Below are 21,578 nucleotides of genomic sequence, written 5' to 3' on the forward strand. Positions count from 1 at the left end.
CATCTGAATTTTCTTAGATAGGATATTTTACAATAAATCTAATCCTGAAGTGACAGTAGCATGGGTAATTGTGGCATGCTTACCATTGAAGGGAAAATGTCATATTCCTCCTGCCAGGTACAGATGGAAAAATCTGCCTGTGGCTACTGCTGTTACCTTGGCATACTGGAGCAATCCGGGATCTGATGCTCTTCTTACCCTCATAGCACAGACCTAGTTTGCAAATGGAGATTGTACTCTTTATATGGGCAACAATACAAGTTCCATCAGCTCCTCTGACTGCTTTCTTAACCTTGTGATTATTACTTGCTACTTTTTGTTCAAGCCTAGGTTTATATTGCTCTGTTTCCTTATATGTGCTGGATACGTGCTGGTTAGATATACATAAGCTATATGTATTTTATGTAAGTAATTTTATTTGCTTTTCACTTGTTTACTGGCAATGTGTAAAAGAGGCAATGTCATGTATTTCTCTAGAATGCCAACTAATGAAAACAGAGCGACCAAAGCCAAACACATTCATTATCAGATGTCTTCAGTGGACCACTGTCATAGAGAGGACGTTCCATGTAGACACTCCGGAGGAACGGTGAGGGTTTTATTTTTGTTTTGCTTTCGGTGTTCTTTACGCAGAAGCCTTGGCACAGTCTCTGCTGGGACTGCACAGCGATCAGCACTTGGAAATGTGACATTCTGAGCGCATCTGAACAGTTATTTGAAGAATTTATAAATCAGCTTCTGTAAAATATTATCCAAGCTCACAGTCAGTGTAAGAGTTGCCTGCGAGTAGGTGAGATGTGTTCAAATAAGCCAAAACTATGTCATGATGTCTCTCTGAAGTGTTAAATTTTGAACAATAAAAGCCTGCGTTGAAGTATTTTCCAGCCTCCCTGTCTTAAATATTCCTTTTACTCCTCCTAATATGCTCCATTTTTTTGGCACAGAAAGCAGTATGTTTGTTATAATTTATTTTATGTTTGCTTATTAGTTTTTCTTGTTTCAGTAAACATACACAAACTCTCGAGAATTAACTTTTTTAATACACCAAAAGCATATGGGAGATATGGGATGATGTACCGTGCAAAAATGTTCTATACCGTGTCTTTGGTTAGATGCAGCGATTCTTCCCACTGTGGGCATCTGTCCTCTTGAGACTAATACTATGATTTGGCTTTATTCATATTGTTTTTGTCAATAAATAACCAATGACTTTGCTTTTCCTTTTGTTTCGCTTTCATTAGTGTATTCACTTAGAATCTTTTTTCTACCTTGATACTCTTTCTCCACTTTATCTTTCTTCTGTGTATGCAGCATAGTACCTCTTACTGCATCCACTAATAGCATCGTAGAATCATAGAATCTTTAAGGTTGGAAAAGACCTCTAAGATCATCAAGTCCAACCATCAACCTAACACCTATGTCCACTAAACCTGAATACCACCAGACTCCTCCCGTATCCCTGAGCAAAAAGCAGCAGGTACTGCACTTGCTGTGGGGCTGTGGCATGCTGACGGCCAGGCTGGTGTATCTGTGCTGGTTGCCCAGCACGCAGAATAGCCATGGACTGAGATGGCCCAGCTTGTCCCTTCGTAGGAACCCCCATCTGGGCCTGCCCCTCCATGCAGCCACTGTTTTTTATGATGCTTAATTATCTTTGAGGGCCTCTTTCTCAGGGGAATTTGAAATTAGCCAGTAAGTTGAGTTTCAAGAGGAGACAGACAGAGTTGAACACATGACGTGGTTTAATAAATCTTATTTTCTGTGAAAATGTCTCACAGGGAGAGGGAATACCAAAAAATCTCTTAAAATAGTGAGTTGTTATCAGATAGTATCTGATAGGAGATGACATTCTGTGCTGGGAGCTGTATTGTACCTGGAGCAAGTGTTTTCAAGTTTTCACTATTAAAATATTTACAAAATCAGACACTGGTAGTTCTTTAAATTAACCGTGTAGTTATCCTTTTTGATGCTGATCAACTTCACCACCTTTAACATAGTAGTGTGGAATTTGGAAGGAAATTGCAGTGATTAATTTATGAGTCTTCTGCTGTGTAACATAATAATTGAACATTGAAGCCATGGAGCATGTGAAAAACATTATAAACAATTTATTTGGATGTATTTTATAAGTTTCTAATAGGAATGTTGGCTTGTTCATGATAGGGAAGAATGGACAGAAGCAATCCAGGCTGTAGCAGACAGACTTCAGAGGCAAGAAGAGGAGAGGATGAATTGTAGTCCAACTTCACAGATAGACAATATAGGAGAAGAAGAGATGGACGCTTCAACAACCCATCATAAAAGAAAGGTAATGACATTAAAAAATAACTGACAAGACTAATAGGTAAATAACTTTTGTTGAATGGTCTGGTTGGGTAAAACAATTTACAAGGGATAGTGTTTCTACATAAATTTCAGTGTACTACAAGCATAAAAGTAGTTATTTGTTTTATTTCAGTACAGCTAAACTACTCTAATTTTATTTATTTGTTATGCTATCTGATACAGTGCTTCTGAAAAACAAAGTTCAACTGTTCAGGCACATGTTAACATTCTGCTTATTGACTGAATATTATTTTTGTCTTTTCCATTTTGTTTGTTTACTCTTTTAGAAGTATGATAATAAAATATTTTCTTTAGACAAGCAGATTTGCCCCCTTTCTCATGCAAATAATACCCAGTACAAATTAGATAATTTGCATGAGAAAAGCTAGCAGGATTTGGCTTTTAATGACCTTGTTTTTTTGCTATCTGGGAAAATAACTTTGCTTTAGTTTTCAATGAAGTAAGAGAAAACAATGTTTTGGGTTTTTGCAGTCTTTCACAGCTTTTGGTGTAAGTAGGAATATGTACATTGTTGGTGTTACATACTTGTAGTTGTATCTCCAGACTCAACAGGATAAACACACAACTAAGAGCATATTCTAAAGATTCAGTGCCACGCAAAAATTTGCTTATTATTTTGTGTTTCCATTTTGTCCTGTGTTTCTGTAAGTACGGACTACCTTTGAAGAAAGGATCATTCAAACGACTGTGTCTCATTTACTATACGGGATTGAGATGACTCAAGAAGTACATGGAAATTGCATGTGAAGTTATAACCTATTTCTATAGGACTGGCTTCATTCTTTTTATCTAGAAGTGAAACCTGTAGACAACTAAGTGTAAGTCTGCTGACAGGGCAAAAAAGTCTTACAACTAATGTAACTGTGAATGCCTTTGAGCGATAAACAGTAAAACAAATAGTGAATGCGTGCCTTTACTCATAGAGCATGTTTTCTTCCTTGCACTATATGAAGCAAGAATCGTAGAAAAATCAGTGGCTGAGAAATAAAGCCTTAGGAATATAACAAAGGTATTCTAGGAAATCTTAGTTCTATCATGTCCTAACTTGTCAGAACTTGAGTCTGCAGTGCAAACATAGGTCTTTCATGTCATTTCATTGTATGCAATTTTCTAAACTTTTTCCGCTATAGAAAAAGGTAAAAACTAATTACGTACAGCTGTAACAGTACTCTCATCGTGCACTGTCAGGTCGACATTGAACTTTTAGCCTTGCAGCGTAGGTGTTTGATGATTGTGCTGCGGGGTAAAATATGATAAGTGACAGCGAGACAGAGGCAGCGTTCGAGATGTGTCAGTCTTTCTGAGAGGCAGTGCGATTATGTGGAAGGGATTGGGGTTTGCTGTATTAAAGATCTGAGCGCTGCTCCAAGCCTGTGTATCCTCTTAGCGGAGTATAAAACCGCTGCAGAACAACAAGCATTTTCAGGGTGTCAAAATTAATGCTAATACAAGTAGTTTATCTGGAATGTACGCTTTCCTTGTTCACAGTGCAGTGCATTTTCCCTTACGACAAAAGGGGTTGTGGGAACAGGAGGAGGAGGAAGATCACTTTTGTTTCTGTCTTGCCATTTACGCTTTAAGAAATGCTGAAGTAAGATGCTGGGGCAGTGCATGTGCAGTACTGCAGAATATTTAACGTCTTTGGCAAGAAGCCAAAAGCAAGCTCTACAACACAAAGGTGAAATGAAAAATGGTGATATTCAACACCTAATAATAGAGCAGAATGGATTTTTTGTAGCCAGTGAAGAGAGCATACTGATGACCACAAGGAATTTTTTTTTTTTTCCCCTCCAAAACTCAGAATCCCACTGAAGATTTATGACTGTTGGAAGACTTTAGCCAAAGGTTCTCAGAAGTTTTTGGAATCAAAAATATTAAGTGACCATAATGATGGGGAGTTGCCACTCCCTCTATGTTAATTGAAATTAGGAAAAAATATTTATTTCTAGAACTGTTTCTCTTTTGTAGAAATGTTTCTGAAAAGCTTATGTTTAAGCTTTTGTAGCTGTTAATATAATCAGAACCATTCCAATTATAATGTCTTAATGCTTTTTTTTTTTAATATTGAATTTCTTCTCATTTCAGGGATTTTTTTTGCGCAATGTGTCCTACAAGCTTGTTTTGTCACCTGATTTTACTTCTAAGCCCAGTGAATTTTGCTTGTGCATGCACCAGATGGTATACATATGAGTAGAAGAGCATAATCAGATTAAGAAACAAGACAGACAGGAGTGGGCCTGTTTTTCTCTAAAAAGGTAGCAAAAGGTTTATAAAGAACACAGTCTTTAGAATGTGGAACTTGATTTGAGCAGATGTGACAGCAACGTCCCTGGCCAGATTAGCTGGAAGAACCAAAACCACTTTTTCCCCCTCATCCCCCAATTTCTTTTAATGCTGTCAATGTGCCACTTAAGTTTTATGGTAATAGTATCACTAAAATTCACAGCACTAGAAATTCTTAGCAAACTGCTTTTATTTCTTGCTATACTATTCCTTGTAAGTAGAGTTTCTTCCTGATGAAGTCAGATGAAAACTCCCAAGTGGTATAATCTTTGCGCAAATCAGAAATTTTAAAAAATCCATTCCTTTTCAGGAATTATCAACACCCATAGTCAGGTGTATTCTTTTGAACAGATCATTCATAGGGGAGTAAGTAGGCTTTACAGAAGGCTGAACATCATACGATTCTCTGGTTAGTGCGGTTTCCTGTAGCTTCATTGCTTTTTCTTTGTTTAGAAATTTGTTTTACAGGGTGCAGAATGAGTAAAGAATAGATTTTTTTCAGAGAAAACCAAAAAGGTAATGTTATGAGGAAAAAAATTCAATCCTTAGATTTTGATGGGAATGCAAAAGGTGGGAAAATCGTCAAGGAAAAAGAATCCACTCTTATGGGAACCTCTAAACTTGCTTACCAGTGTCCTTCAGGTTTAGGAAGTATTTCAATTTTTCCACCAGTTTTCAGTACACCCTTAGCTATAGCATCTGTGTTTTTATCTCCCAAGGTCTTGTGTTCTTTGGCAGACTTTTTGAGTTACCCTGCACTGCGTATCGTCTCTAAGCCTTCTGCTGAGCTTCTAAAGAATGGAAGCATCAGGAGACTTTATTCTTAGAACCAGCACTACCGCCATAACCTGCTGTTAAGCCATGGTTCAAAATTTTGCAAAACTATTACCTTCCTCCTATAAATATACATGTATTTTAAAACTTGTTTTCAATGAGCTTGCAGCTATATTCATGACTGCTTTGATGAACATTATGTAAGCAAATTTAGGGCAAATGAGTCTTTCAATTTGACTGGCTTGCTGCCCTTAACGTCAAACCCATGTTTGATCAGAAGAGCCAAGATCCTCCTTCTGGGTGTGGGGAAAGGGCTGCTTTTCTGAGCTGGTTTTATTCAGACTCTGATGGTCCCTCTCTAAATCCAGCCTCTCAAAGAAGATCAGAAGTATGGGAAAAAGTTACCCCTTTTGATGGGTAACTTTTTGATGGGCTGCTTATGATCCCATGAATTTTTGACCGTTAGAAGTGGTAAGTTGTCATGGCCACTAACTCAGTATTCTGTATCAGTAAAGCTGTTGACCGTTCTTTGTTGGGGAACTCAGTAGCTTATGACTGAAGACATGGAGGATTCTGCCCTGAATTACTCATCTTCTGCCTGAATTATGTTTTGAATGCATTTTGGATTTTTCATGTGTTTTTGTCACTTTTCACTGCTTGAGCGCAAAGGCAGTTGGTTTTACTTGATGGTTATCATAGCACTGTCGAGGTAGATGACCCGACTTTCTGAAGTACTGACGGTGACATTTGAAAAGTCTTACCTTTAGTTGGTTAAGTGCTAGTAACCACATAGCGTTTAGATCACAACTTTACATGATACATCATGCATCACATTACATGCTACATCGTGTAGCACGTTATACTAGTTTTTGGAACAGTTCAGCATTTAAGGATTTGTCTGTGGTTGTTAACTTTACACTCACTTGTGTGGATTTACTTTAGGTAAAAAATATACTGAGCTTTTGAAATCTATTACTCGTATTTCTTACTGGGATAAATGCAGCTTTGTTCCTCCTAATGTGAGGTGGTTTTGGCAGCAAAAGAAGATCTGTCAGAGCAAAATGTTTAAGTATGTTTATATGTGAGCAAAAAATGGAATTCACCAGGGTTAGTTTGCTTAGAAGCTACCAATCAGCCATTAAATGGGAAGAAGATTTAATTCCTGCTGATACAGCTAGAAAATTGATATATATCTAAAACATCTTCTCTCTGATAAAGCTTTGAAATATCTAGCTATCCAGGTCTTACCTTAAGTAGTCTGTTGGAGACCTTTCACAACTTTTCAGTTGCAGGTTGAACACTTAAAAGCTAAGGAATTAGAGCATTAATGTGGTTGATGGAACTTCAGTTCTACCCCTTATGTGAGCAGATTTAAACCGACTCTGAGTAAACAATTGCATAAATTATTTTCACAGTTTGTTAACAGCAACTTCAGATCCACAGTAGCAGCATCATGCACTTGAGCTTAAAAGGAGTAAATAATTTCAGGAGGAAATTTTGCTTTTTATTTTTTCTCAGAGGAGAGAATATACTTTGCTGCTACCGTTTGTGATTGCAGACGTGGGGATATGCCCAGTAGCTCTACACTTGGAATGTGTGCGATATATATAGGCACTGTTACAGGTGTTTCTGGTAGGGATAAAGGAAGTGCTAGTTCCATTGTGGAAGACACAAGTAGAAGTTTTATCTGGAATGCTGGTATTCAGGAAGAGTGCCTGAAACTGCAACTAGTGATAGAAGGAGACACTGGGAAGGTGAAAGATAAGGCACCATCTTTTCTTTTCCGTGCATGTAACAGAATTAAATATATTTAACTTGGCAAACCTGAGACTCAGAGTATAGTTACTCTTTATAAATATTTTGAGGTGTATTATTCACTAAGACAGGAATATTATTGATACTGCAGGTGAGTACTGTAATAAGAATAGGGGTATATATTGTCTTTTAGAGCTTTTAACTGCTTTCCTCAAGGTTCCTGCGTGCCTTAATGGTCTATGTGTGGTTATGTGGTACTGCACCCAAGCCAGTAACGCATGGTGCTGAAAGATGTTTTGTGGGAACATAGAGTGGAAGCCAATGATTGGCCCTGCGTTGGCCAAAGAAACCCTGCTGTCGATCCAAGGTGACCCTGTGCAGTCACGACATTCTCAGTACTGTGCTGGTTTTGCTGTATCCTCGTCTTTACACCTAATGCATAGACCATAGAGTTGATGCTTCTGAACTGGTTGTGAAATTAACTTGCAGAACTAAGATGATTATTGACTCAAGCTTTGTGCTCATTAAAGTGGCTAAACTGCTTTGGGATCTGAGATTGTCAGGTCATATTCTTTTGGTGTGTGACACTCCAGTAGAGCTGATAAACCTACTGGACTCAAATTGTCTGTTGGTGGAACCAGCTCTTAGATGTACTACATTTAACCTGCAAAACTAGGGCGATACTAGATACTTAAATGGTCGCTATAATGGAGTCACATGAAAGAGGAAAACTTGCCACCTCTTCCTTTTCAGAGCAATGTAAAAACCATGTAATTATGATCTGTATTCAAATTTTTAAAAGTCTACCTCTTTTTTTAGAAACAGTCTACCTGTTTTTAGAGTCTTAGTGGTATAATAGTGCAGTGAGGATCATGTATGTATCAAAAAAGCTGTCAGTGCTGTGGTTGGTGTTTGCAAAACTTACTGGTATGCCACATTCTTGTGTCCCTGGTAATATGGGAACTGATGAGCTTTCTTATATGTGGAGCATTGATGAAATGCTGGTATAAGCTAAGACTTTTTTCTGTGTGTACTTTGCAAAAATAAGTGTGTGTGCATAGTACACTCTGCAGTATCTGACTTTAGATAATGTAATATAGTAATAGTATTGAACAATATATCTTAGTTGTTTAAGGATGCAGTTAACTGTTATGAACTTAATTGTAGAAGTGTACTTATTTTTGTAGACTGTTCTTATTATATATTGGTAACAGCATTTGGTTATATGTGGACACACTTGCGTGCATATTGGAACTGGATAGCATAAGTCTTACTAATCCTTGTTCTTACTCCTTATAGACGATGAATGATTTTGACTATTTAAAACTATTGGGCAAAGGCACATTTGGCAAAGTTATCCTGGTCCGAGAGAAGGCTAGTGGAAAATACTATGCTATGAAGATTTTGAAAAAAGAAGTCATTATTGCAAAGGTAAGGAAGGTTGTAGTTTTAATATTGGGTCATTTTTTTTAATAGAATGATCAATTTCTAGTCATAGAATCGTAGAATAGTTAGGGTTGGAACGGACCTTCAAAGGTCATCTAGTCCAACCCCCCTGCAAGGAGCAGGGACATCTCCAACCATATCAGGTTGCTCAGAGCTCTGTCCAACCTGGCCTTGAATGTTTCCAGGGGCAGGGCATCCACCACCTCTCTGGGCAACCTGTTCCAGTGTTCCACCACCCTCACTGGGAAACACTTTTTCTGTATGTTCGGTCTGAATCTGCCTCCCTCTATTTTAAAACCATTACCCCTTTTCCTGTCACAACTGGCCTATATAAGGTGTATTTGATTTTTGATGGTAACTGAGACAGATAGAAATATGTGTGTATCTTCAGAAAACAAGAGTACAAAAAAAGTATGTGTCCTCATTTTGAGTGCCTTTTTCCAGTGTCTTGTAATCTAGAGTTTACTAAAGCATTGAGAGAGTTCACTGGGCAGGAAGATAGTGCAATCGAAGTTTAAAACAAGAAAAAGTGCATTGTAGAGTATATTACTTTCTTCAAAATTTTTCCTAAGTCAACTGTAAGTTTATTCATACAAATGCAATTAATTTAATGGACCTGTGCTCTGTTCCTGATATGTTGGATAAGATGGCTGTGCATGGGACTAACAATTTCATTTTTTAAATTTTTGAGGAACAAGAGAAGTCTGAAGCTGATGTCTGAAGAAGTGGTTTAAACTGGGATTGTCCAGTTACTGAAACTTGATTAGTTTAGTGTTACTAGCCTTTGTGCTTGTTCGTAATTTTACTAAGTTTAAACTTGAAGATCATCTACTTGGAGCTTTGTTTACAGCAATTCTAAAGTTTTGAATTCCACTTGCACAGAACAAGTCAAAAGCAAGAAGTCTGCATGCTTTTATCACCATAAGATGCAATTAAAAATAATCCCAATTATTAAGTAAGGAGGTTTTTGAGGGATGTGGATGTAACTGAGAATTTTGAATGCTTGAGGTTAACAATGCCAATATTCGTAAAAACTGAATGTGGACGGGAACTACTGTGGTTTACATATATTTTGTTTTAAAATATACTTCAGATTTTTCTAATTTTTCTATTGGCCTATGAAAACAGGGCTTTCGGAGTTTTGCGGTCTGTCTCTGCGTTCATGTCACTCACTTTCTAATAACTTTTGAATGTCTTGATCAGTTTCAATTAAATTTGATAGAGAAGTAGAAACCTCAAAACCAATTATATTTCCTTGACTTTCATTAAAACCAGCCCTGGTGCAGGGGGAGAGACTTAAATTTATGTCTTCAGCAGAGAAGAGGCTGACTTGTGAGTTCTGTGTGCCCTTAGTGGCTGTCTCGCGTGCACTGGCAGGCTGGTCGGCACGTATACGATTTGGACTAACCGCAACAGGACATGCCCTTTTCTTCCTCATAATCAGGAGATACAGAAAGAAAAGAGGGTATCACTGCTGCGTTCTCCTGATTCTGGATGGGAAGGAGCATCTCAGTGGCCCTCCTTGTAAGAGTTTATGAATGGCAGCAATCTCTGTGGGTTGCCCTGTGGGTCCCAGAGTCTATCTGGTTGCTGTGTGCTGTGGCCCAGTCTCCAGCCCGACATCCTTCCCCAGTGCTCTGCCCACCCCTGACACCCAGGGGAGTCTCCTGTCTGACTGCTGTGTGCTCCTGTTCTGCTGCTGCTCATTTATACCTTTCCAGCCTGCACAGCATTTCAGCTTGTTTCTTTCTATCAATAAAATTAAAACCCACATTTTTTAATTTTAAGGTTTTTCCTTTTACTTTCCTCGATGCTACAATATCACTCAATTTTTAGAAGGGTTAAAGCTGATTCTCAGATAACTTTGTCTCTCTCTGTTGAGCAAAGATTCTTGTTTGTAGAAGTACGTATAAAGCCAGAGAAATTTTGAATAGCTCAGAGATGCAACTGTTCATTGATCTGTTTACTTGAAAACAGAAAGATAGCTCAGTGATAGATTGGGCAGAACCTGGCACTCCCTGAGGCAGACCAGGGTCTGTTTTTCTGCCTATTTGTAGACTAAAAGAAGATTAAGTGTGTGAGGAAACATGCCTTTCATCCTATGATGAAAATGAGAGTGCCTCAGTCTTTTAAATTTCACTTCCTCAGAACTAGAATTTTGTCTTGAAGGGAGTCATCCTACATTCTTCATAGTGTGGTTGTATATTGATAGGAAACTGATGAAAAAATAAAAAATAGACTATGCTTGGATCTTCACAAGGGAAATGATTATGTTGTTTTCCCTATGGTCGCTAAATACCAGTTTTTCCACTCTTCTGCAAACTAAAAACAAAAGCAGACTTGAGCCTGAACTTCGCTGTCCAGCCCAGTCAGTGTGTAAGTATGTCATGGGGATTTACCAGTAACATTTAACTCTGAAGATCAGTGCTAAGGATACGATTACTAGGTAGAACAGGTCTGCAGTCCCAACTCAGCCTATAATGTGATAAAATATACACTGTAGAAGGTCGTATCTCTAATAGTTAGCATAATGTGAAGCAGCGAAGTGGTGCATTGACAGCTGTATCTAGAAGGCTGTGTAACAGCTGCCCAGTTCAGACTAAATCTGTTGATCCTAAATTTTCATAACAGATTAATATTACACTTACAAGGGAATTGCTACCAGTATTACAAACTTCTGAGGCAATGGCAGAAAAACTGGCCGTTGCCAGCTTTTTATGCCCCGTATCTGGTGAACCACTAATGCTTAAAAATAAATAAATAAATAAATGAAACTTTAAGCTTATTTTTCTCCTTGAAGTGTTTTTTTTTGTTTTTCCCCCCTAGTATGTGGTTGTAGTGTATACACTCAGTGTTGCACTGTTGTTCAGCTAAATGGCATCGTAATTTATTACCACTAACTCTGTTGTTGTTTAACTTCCTATTTTGACAGTTTTCAAAGTCTAATTTAAAACTCCTGACATCTGTGTTTGTTTTTAGTTTAATAATACCTTATCTTCAGAGCCCAGTCTGATAAGCATTTTCGGTAAAATAATGTTATAATTGGTATTATTTGTAGCAATAATGAAGTATACTCTGACTAAATTTATTTACTTCTGCAGGATTATGGTTGAAGTTTGAGTCACGCTAAGTTAGTCTTCAATTCTGTACAATATAATACTCAGGGGAAGCTTAGCGCTACAGAAAATGGCTAAACCACCCCAGTGGCCCCTGGCAGCCTGGGGAGGGGAGGTTCACAGCATGTATCACACACAGAATTGCATAAAATTGTAGAGTCACAGAACCATAGAAGAGTTTGAGTTAGAAGGGACCTTCAAAGGTCATCTAGTCCAACCCCCCTGCAAGGAGCAGGGACATCTCCAACCATATCAGGTTGCTCAGAGCCTCATCCAACCTGGCATTGAACGTTTCCAGGGGCAGGGCACCCACCACCTCTCTGGGCAACCTGTTTCAGTGTTCCATCACCCTCACTGTAAAAAAATTTTTCTGTATGTCCAGTCTGAATCTACCTCCCTCTATTTTAAAACCATTACCCCTCGTCCTATCGCAACAGGCCCTGCTGAAGAGTTTCTCCCCATCTTTCCTGTGTGCCCACTTTAGGTATTGGAAGGCTGCTATAAGGTCTCCCCAGAGCCTCCTCTTCTCCAGGCTGAACAGCCCCAACTCTCTCAGCCTGTCCTCATAGGAGAGGTGCAATGGCCATGTATCCATAATATGAACCTCCTAAATGCCCTGCTCTTCTCCCTAGTCCTTAGGAGCTGCTCACCATTGTAGCGCAGGGCGAGGCCTCTTCCCGCCATCCTCTCCCTCTGCTCCCTACCTGTCACTTACTACCTGTGTATGTTTCTTGCAAATTGATTCAGTCTCTTTGTAGATAATGTTGTTCAGATGATTCACACCAGAACTGCGAAGTTGAGATGACTATATTTTAAACTATTAAATCCAATATTATCATTTCTGCCTTCCCTACATTGGATAGAAAGTTAAAGACTTCATTTTAAAGGAGGAAAAAAAGAAAATAAAGTAAAATACATGAAATTGTATTTTACCAAACTTAAAATTACTTTAAAATATTTTTTTTTAAAAAAAACCCATGAATTATTTTTTGTGTTTCTTTCAGGTTCATTAATTTTCTAAAACTGTACTATAGGTTTCTCTTTTCGGAAGTGTTGACCTTTTCCTCATAATCGATTAAATAACAATTGTATACCTTAATTCAGACCTGCTTCTACACTTTATTTCTCAGGATGAAGTGGCTCATACGCTTACAGAAAGCAGAGTATTGAAAAACACCAGACACCCTTTTTTAACAGTAAGTATTAGGAATTAGTTTTAAGTACATTAGCAGGTAATTTTCAACATGACGGCTGTTCAATTATGGACATAACTTACAAACAAATTTTGAAGTCTTTCTCATGATGTTTTATAAACAAGCAGTAGCTGTCTAGTGCTTATGATATGCTTTATCAGAATATATGTTTGAGTTCAGAAATAAAGTTTCTAATAATTTCATAAAACTTAACTGCACTGGAAACAAATTTAATTGTAGAATGTAAGTGTTGTGCAATTCTTGTGATTTTTGTATATGAATACTTTTTAAATAAAGGTTATTGATTTCACATATTGTCAAGTAGGTAATTTTTGCCAAGGAAACTTAATTAAGAATTCAGTAAAATTAACAATTTGTTCAACCTAAGTAGCCCATGGAGCAACAAAACTCAAATCCTACTACTTCAATATCTTGGTCTTCGTATGGTTAATATTTAATAGAAGGAAAATATTGAAGATGAACATTTTGAGATTCATGACAAGTTATGATTAGTAGTTTTAATTTTGTGACTGAGTTTCTTCTCAGAAGAAGTAATTCTGATTCCTCTCCCTTGAGAATGTATTAGAAAATATTTTCGTTGATTTCGAAAGATAATTAACATGTTGTATTTTAAGATAGGGAAAAAAGGATTTTCTTTTTTTGTATTAAAATATCTAAAGTATAACATGGAAGATTTTCTATTTAGAAAATCATAAACAAACCCTTTAGAAAGCAGAGGATTGCATTTACATTGCTTGGCCAAAATATTCTTGGAAATTCAGTCAAGACAAATGAGATCTCCAAAAGTTTCTTAAATTAGGGAGTAAAGGTAAGCAGGAGTAGGTGTAATTCCAATCAAATCTTGCAACAATGTCACTACACTTGTATCTTTGTGTCTTTCTGATATTATTCAACAAGTATTTTAAGGCAACATGCAGTATTTAAGTCACATGAGTCTCCTTATGATTTTGTTACATGTAGTTCTACCGCATTTAGCTTCTTTTAGGCCAAGCCTGCATCTGCAGATTTTCTTTGGTGTCATTTTTCCAAGCAAAATCAAATCAACATTGATAAGTAAAAAAATTTAATTAAGTCAGTAATGTTTACCACAATTTTGAAATGATACATAAATAAATATATTTATTTGGCAGTCAGTGTTTTTAACATTGTGTAGTATGTGAAACTAGAGAGTCCTTGCTTTGGAAATGAAAGCAAGCTGGAGGTTAAGATCACTTTTAAGATTTTATTTCGAAGAAATTAAAAAGAATATGGTAATCTGTCTCTTAATCGTCATTGTGGAAGTGGACAGCATAAAATATGATGAGTGAGAATAGCTGGTACCATGTATGGCAGTAAGAAATGCAATAGAAAATTGTGTATTTTAGTAACCATTTAGTATTTTATTATAATAAGCGTGGTGTTTTCATATCAATAGCCACATGGCAGAGATGAGGGAAGACATGAAGACTTCTGTGTTAAAAAACCCCTAGTTTTTGTGTAAAAACTTTGTATCTCAAGCTCCAGATAGGAAGTTACACTTTTAGTTACTCCAAAAGTTCTCACCAAATCAGTATTGTCTGCTTAAGAGAATAAAATAAAATTTTATTACAGTTTAAGTGCAAGAAATTGGGTTAATACAAGATGATAATTGGTTTGGTTTTGCTGTTTTCTTTGCAAGTCCTTGAAATATTCCTTCCAGACTAAGGATCGTTTGTGTTTTGTGATGGAGTATGTTAACGGAGGAGAGGTAAGTTTAAAAAAGATGTTCTGTGCTTGTAATGGGGTCACTGGGTAACACTTTAAGTAATATAATTTTTCTTGCCCTTTTTTTTTTTTCTTTCTAGTATCTTTGAAGGGGATTTTTTTTTTTAAATTTAAAAATTGATTTATTTTTTTAAAAAAGTAGATATGTTTTGTAACTATGCTGTCAAAAGTAGTTCCTGTTATTGAAAAATTAGATTGTTCAAACTACCTTGAAAGATAGTTTCATGGTAGAGAAATAATTACAAATAGCTTGTTTATTATTTTTTCTTCAAGAATATTATAGTGTATTCAGGCATGAAACGTTCATAATCTAGTGCAAACGTGCAAAAATAGTGTTGAATAGTCTTGCTTTTGTCCTAATGTGAAATATGTACTCTCTTCTTTGCTGTAGCTGTTGCAAATACCTATGAGAAAAGAGTGGAGTGTTTGTATTTATCATTAGTTCTATCCCCTTCACTTACTGCGTACTCTGGAAATTTCATCTCAAATGCTAAATTTTTTACAGTGCCGTAGCCTTTAAGCCGTTGCTGTCCTCCAGCTGTTTACTGAAGAATGGAATATCAAAAATTATACCTGTCAAATGGAATTAAAGAGAATTACAATTTAAGAAGAGGACTTTTATCTACCTTTTAGGTGCTGTTTGCTATTGAGACCATATCTTGTTACAGCATGAACTTGGAGGTTTTCATTACTTTGTCTACTATATGCTGTGTAATAACATTAAAGGACTAAGAGTTTCCACTGGCTTTTTTAATTAGAAAACTATTTCTTCATTGAGGAACTGTTGCAGCATGATACCATGCTTTGCATTATCCTTTTGCTGTGTTCCCTTACAATAAAACTGTCTTCAACTATAATCCTAATGAAAACCCCAGAGCGCCCGTCTTGCATTCATTGCTCTGGTGATTCCTGGGCCCTGCCTGAGGCCCATTTACATCCTAACTCATCCATGGCCGTCGTCTACCAGCCATGACTAAACATGGGTGCTATAGGGTTCTTGTGTGGGAGGATGGCTTCTTTAACTCCGTATGTATAAACTCAGTTCTGGACATCACAGGTGTTGAACCGTTTTGGCTAGTTGAACTAGACAGAAAAATCCCCCTCAACAGTAATAGGATAACAGAGCTAGCTTGTTTGATATTGAACTTATGTCACCAATATTAAGTCAGTGCTATCTACAATGAGTTTAAAAAGTGATGCCTTATAAACTCACTAATCTTTCTTCATTTTCTCAGTGTAAGACCTTATTGCATTTCTGTAATCTCAGGGGATGCGCTTTGAAAGTATGTTTTTAACATCAGCCTATCATTTAGATACTCATCTTTTTCAAAGATACTTTTCTGTCCTATTTGAATGCAAAGGAGAGCTCACAGAGAATGTTCTCGACTCCTTTCTAGTGACTGAGGATACTCTGACACTGTGTTTTGATCAGGCTTATATCTTTTATTCCTTGGCACTGGGCTACGCACCTTTGTGGTAACTGCTGCAAACACCTTGTCTCATGGCTTTCTTGGTGGCAGCCCGCTTTTGCTTATTGGGATTTGAATGATTGCAGTGTACTTTGCAAAGCATGGGTCGATGCTTGTGTTGGTCATATTCTTTGCTGATGGTTCCCTCATTCAGTGAAGCTAACTGTAAATTTTTGCCACAGTGGGAAAGAATGGCCTTGAGAGTACGCAGTTTTCTTTGAAAAAACTCTCTTAATTTGCTTATGTGCTTCTCTGACTAGAGATCTGGAACAGTAAGTTGGACAAACTGTCCTTTTTAATGGGAAAATGTTTAATCTTACCAAATTTTCCTGTGAATTTCAGACTTCAGTCACTGTCTGCTAAGAAATACAGAGGACTTCATATTTGTAAAAATAGCCTTGTTATTAACTCAAAACTACTGAAAGGAAATTGCACAAATTTTAGCAGCATTTTAGACATCTTTAAGCATATTTCCTATATGTACACAGACTTTTTTCTTTTGCTGCTTCCCTCTGCTGTTCTCTCTATGTTCAAGGAAGTTTCATGTCCCTACAATGGGTTCTCACTGTTGAAGGTGTTGGAAAATCATCTTTTAATTGTATCCTTCCAGTGGGAAATCGACTGTAGCAGTACCATGTTGCTTTTAATTCTCTCCAGAGCTGTACTACCTTCAATGTGTTTGTACTTAAAATTCTTTGAGATTAAAATTTCTTTTTAGTTTAACAGTTGTGCCTGAGTCAGTTCCATGGGAATTTTCATGGATTATGTCTTTCAGGAACACATTACCCAAACAGTCCTGAATGAAGGAGTTCTTGAAAAGTCTATCCGTATTCTTGACTCTCACTCAGGTGAAAGCAAGAAAATGCCACAATTTAGGCTTCTGCCCTACTACAGTAATAAAAAGTGTAATCAGTACTAGGAGGCTTCAGTTCCTCTTCCTATGGTTAGGAAGCAAAACAATTACGGAAGGAATCACAGAATTCCATGCTGGAGGAGAAGAAAGTGTGTTAAACCACATTCTAAATAAATTATAAACAAGACTCTTCTGTACCTATTAAAAATCTCGATCCACATTGAGTTTAATATCCCACCAGGATAGTAGCAATTTATCTTTGCCTGTGTAACTTCAGATTAGTTAGGCTCAGTTAATAAGGGAACATGTTATAATGAAAATGTAACTGCAGCAACTTTATTGGTCTTTGTATGTGCTTCTTTACAATGTACAAAGTATTACCGTATCAAATTCTCTTTTTACTTCCTTTAAAAAGAAAAAGCATATTCTGTAGCTAAATATTATAAAGCAAAACATTGGAGGACGTTTTCAAGAAAATTATTCAAGGAAAATATTGAATACATTTTTATTATACTGACAACTTTTGCAGTTAATTTTCTGCTGCTTAAGGGCCCAGTCTTTATTGTGGGCTGAAAGCGTGACCTTTTTTAGTGTTGCTGTTGAACTCTGTGGATGAAAAGTTTAACAGTGTCTATTGATCATAAATTATGGTGCAGTATAGAGCTAGAAGGATACTTCTAACATTGTGATTACTTCTCAATACCTTTGTTATACTGAATGAATTATATTAAAGTAGTATTAAGACATTTAAATTTGATATTAGAAAAAAAAATCGTCTGGATTAATTGAGATGACCAAATTCCATTATTGAGACTCTGAAATGGCGTATTTTATGAGTGTGTGGTAAAAAAGTACATGATAAACTGTATTTTTTCCATTGGTTCAAAATACAGAATATTCACGTAAATATTTTAAATTAATAACACTTAACACTGTCAGTACTTACAGACAAACACAGGCCTATTTTAAAGAAAAAAAAAAACAAACCTTCGGTTTTGCACGTTTTTTGCTGTCCTTGTCCTATGGACATTTTGAAAAACAGATGTAAGGCTGTATTGATGCTTTTCCTATGAGTATTGATCTGCCTGCTCGTCCTATTGTAACCCATATAATTTTGAGTATTTTGTGATTGCAGTAGGTTAGTGGCATGTTACAGTGTTCCCCCAGCTCCCAGACCAAAAATTATATTCTAAGAATGGCTCTTTCTTGTTGGGGAACACTTTTGGAGTGTATATTTCCAATTTTTTATTTCCAGTATTTTACTTTAAAGGTTAAAAAGCTTTAGGAATTAAATCTATTACATACATTACTCAGCAGAGTACACTGATTCAGCTGACTAATAAGTTGATTAACTTCCTTGCTTTGCACTTTCAAGATAATTCCAAATTCTGTACTTTGTAACAAACTTAATTGGTAATTATCTGTGTAATAAAATTAGACTCTAAAATTTGTTCAGATGGTTTCTCCACACCAGAATTCTGAATCTCTGTTCCGCTTGGCATTTTTTTTTTTTCCCACGGCTCTTACTTCAGTTCATCAGGCGAGGGAGAACTAAATGGCTTGTTGTAATTGAACAAGTGCTATTACTGTCTAGAAAAAAAGACAGAGGATTTACAGCCTACCTAATAAAAATAACTGAATATTGTTGTAGGCTTTGCCATGTCTGTCTCAATTGTGTCCTGCTTTGTTTTCCTAAACTCTAACTAAATGAGAGAATGTTCCTTAGCGACTAATTATGATAGTCTAAAATAAAGGTGCTGTATTTCTTTGGGTATAGAATGTGTGGTATAAAGTCTGAAGCAACAAATAATTCAGACTTTCAAGGCTGCTGCTGCAAATGCTTTGCAGAAGAGTCTAATCAGCTGTCAAAGATATAATGCCTTTAGCTGTAGGGCTGAGCAAACCCAATATACAACAGCAAGAGCCAGTCATACAACTTTCAACATGCCAAATAGGTCACTAGATGTGTAGGAGTTTAGCATATGGATTGATGTAAGGTTGTGTCTTTCATATATTTGGCATGCTTGCATCTGCAGTTGAATATACTTCTATGTTTGATCTTTGTTTTTATTTGTTAAAATTTTTCCATTAAATTTTTTTATTAGGAAAAAAACCCATGACAATATTGTTGTTCAGTTTTTAAATAAAGGCATACCAGAAAATTTATAGCTTCAATCCTCACTGTAACTATAGCACCCTCATGTATGCCATCAAAAATGTTATGTGCAAAATGACTTTCCTCGTACCAAAGCTATTTCTATTGCAATTCCAATGACTTTAGAGCACGTAATTAATAATTGTAAATCAATAAATAGTGCAAATGTTGTAAACTTTTTTCATAACCTTGCATCAGATTTCTTCTTTTCCTACTCTGACTTAATAACTCTAATCTTCATGTTCTGACAATTGTAAATAGAGCCTGGTGGCGTAAGTATTCCAAAATAGTGAACTGACTAAATAATTAGCTGAAAATAATGCTGTAATCTCACTGAATTAAATTTTTCTATTATAGAGTTTGCTTTAGTATCTTTAGCATATGTATGAGTGTATGAATTCACTTTCAACATGCATTTTTATATCTAAATATGCACTCTTCATTCAAAACTAGTATGTGTGGTTTGATGACAGCTCTGCTAGGTGCTGTACTAATATGAAGACTGCTTATGAAGAGTGACTATAGTGTCGTATTTAATGTTAAGATAAACTGACTTGGGAACTCAATCTCTTTCGCAAACACAGAACTGTTGCTAGTTGTTTCTAGCTGGTAATTTTACTTTGAAGTTAGTATTTTGAATGAATATCAATTATATTTTGTTGTAAAGAAACTCCAAAGAAAATAAATTTTAGTTATGTTAGCTTGTCAGGCTGTCAACTCTCAGGTTCAAATTGGGACACTTTTTACAGAAACTAAAGTATCCTAAGGTTTTAGAATTTTCTAAGACTTTGCTGCTCAGCTACTGGGTTAGACTCTTTCATTCAGAAAATTGCCATAGTCCTTTTGCATATATATGAATGTTGGGCTAACATGAGGTTATATTATAAATTTTTGGAATGTGATTGCTGTATGTACACAGTTGGCCTTTATTTTGAATTAGAGTCCATCAAAACAAATAAGGCTCTTAAAAAGAAGTGACGTTAGCTCATTATTTATAAAACAGACCACAAAATAGACATAAATGCATAAATTACATAAATTTTGTATTTTATTTTATTTGAAGATCTACTTGGTGGTAGTTTTTTCCTATTTAAATCTTGCAGAAATTTGTGGTAAAGACCCTACAAATTGAGAAATATATTTATTCTTTCCCCACTTTTATAATATGTGAGATACTTCATGAGGGCAGACTTAGTTGCTTAGTCTGCATGGGTCTTCTTTTTATGTTGGCAATTAACCAGTTGTCAGTGCAGGATGCACGTTACTACAGGGAGGGCTGATGTCCCCATCAGGGACTAGTGCTTGAACAGGGAAACAGCAGCAGGAGCAACTGAAATACCTACAAAATAATGATCCTCCTTGTCATGCAGGTATTCCATTTTTATCCATGGTGTCTTGAGAATTCAAAAAGAAATTGAACGGGGAATGCAGACACAATGAACAAAAATGAAATACTCTCTTTAAATGATACTGCAGTTTCTGTTTTCTGTAAAGTCTCTGCGTATACAAGTATATACTGGCAAAAGGCTCCGTGTAGTGGGAAGTTTGTTTAGGTTCAGAAGAAAGCAATACGTGTTTTTTTGGAGCACAACTGTCAGGAAAGAAGTTGACTTCTAGTTGTTTGTAGGATTGACTTTTTAATTACGTGTGGAAAAGTCCACACACTGACAATAGCTGCAGTAATTCTTATACACTGTTCTCTGCTGTGTGAGCGGTGTAGATTTCCTATAGATGTAAAGTAGGATGTGGTAAGGAGAGATCAAGCACATTATAGGCTTTTTACTTGGTTGGGTTTGGGGTTTTTTTTGTACTGACTTTTTACTTGGTTGGTTTTGGGGTTTTTTTTTGGACTGATCCTGCCATTTTGGAATTCTCATCTACCTGATATTTTTAGCAGTGAAAATTAAAAAAAAAAACATAATTGTTGTTACGGATTTCCTTGTCTATGTTTAATTTATAATGATCCCATTTCTATATTTGTGTTTTGTTGGTTGTGAGCTCTTGTGGTAAAACCAAAACCACCGTAACTTGAAGGAGTACGGCAGGCGGCCTGCTTGGTCTTAGGCAGAATACAGAAACCGACTTTTTAATCTTTCTTTAAGGACTTTCCCAAGCTTTCTTAACACTGTGAATAAAAATAGCCATTTTAGAGAGCATTTGAATTAAAAAGCTATGTTCTGCTTTTTTAGGGTGTTGTTCCGGGTTCTGAGGGTGGTATTTTATCCAGTAAGATACTTACAGAACATCACCTTAAACTTTTTCTTTGCAGCTGAGGTTACTGGCAATATTTTTCTCTGAAAGATGTCAGTTGAAAAAGTGTCTGCAAAGTACTGTTGCTTATAAACTATTAAAGATGAGACAAAAATCCCAAAGAAATGTTTTTGTTGCAGCAAAGGAATACACTAAATAACATAGTTTCATTTT

At 36.4% G+C, this 21,578-nt stretch overlaps 1 protein-coding gene across 3 annotated transcripts in view; it reads left to right on the forward strand.

Annotated features, from left to right (window-relative positions):
- The window catches only part of AKT3 (AKT serine/threonine kinase 3), a 150,466-nt gene that overhangs the window by 92,091 nt on the left and 36,797 nt on the right, over positions 1-21,578 (forward strand). For all 3 annotated transcript variants that reach the window (XM_086743470.1, XM_086743471.1, XM_086743472.1), the window contains exons 4-8: positions 478-589; positions 2,164-2,308; positions 8,458-8,589; positions 12,851-12,916; positions 14,592-14,660. In XM_086743470.1, the coding sequence (XP_086599596.1) occupies positions 478-589; positions 2,164-2,308; positions 8,458-8,589; positions 12,851-12,916; positions 14,592-14,660 (524 nt within the window). The remainder of the gene's footprint in view (positions 1-477; positions 590-2,163; positions 2,309-8,457; positions 8,590-12,850; positions 12,917-14,591; positions 14,661-21,578) is intronic.

Source organism: Chlamydotis macqueenii, chromosome 3, assembly GCF_036417535.1.
Source record: "Chlamydotis macqueenii isolate bChlMac1 chromosome 3, bChlMac1.mat, whole genome shotgun sequence".
In the NCBI taxonomy this organism is placed as follows: domain Eukaryota; kingdom Metazoa; phylum Chordata; class Aves; order Otidiformes; family Otididae; genus Chlamydotis; species Chlamydotis macqueenii.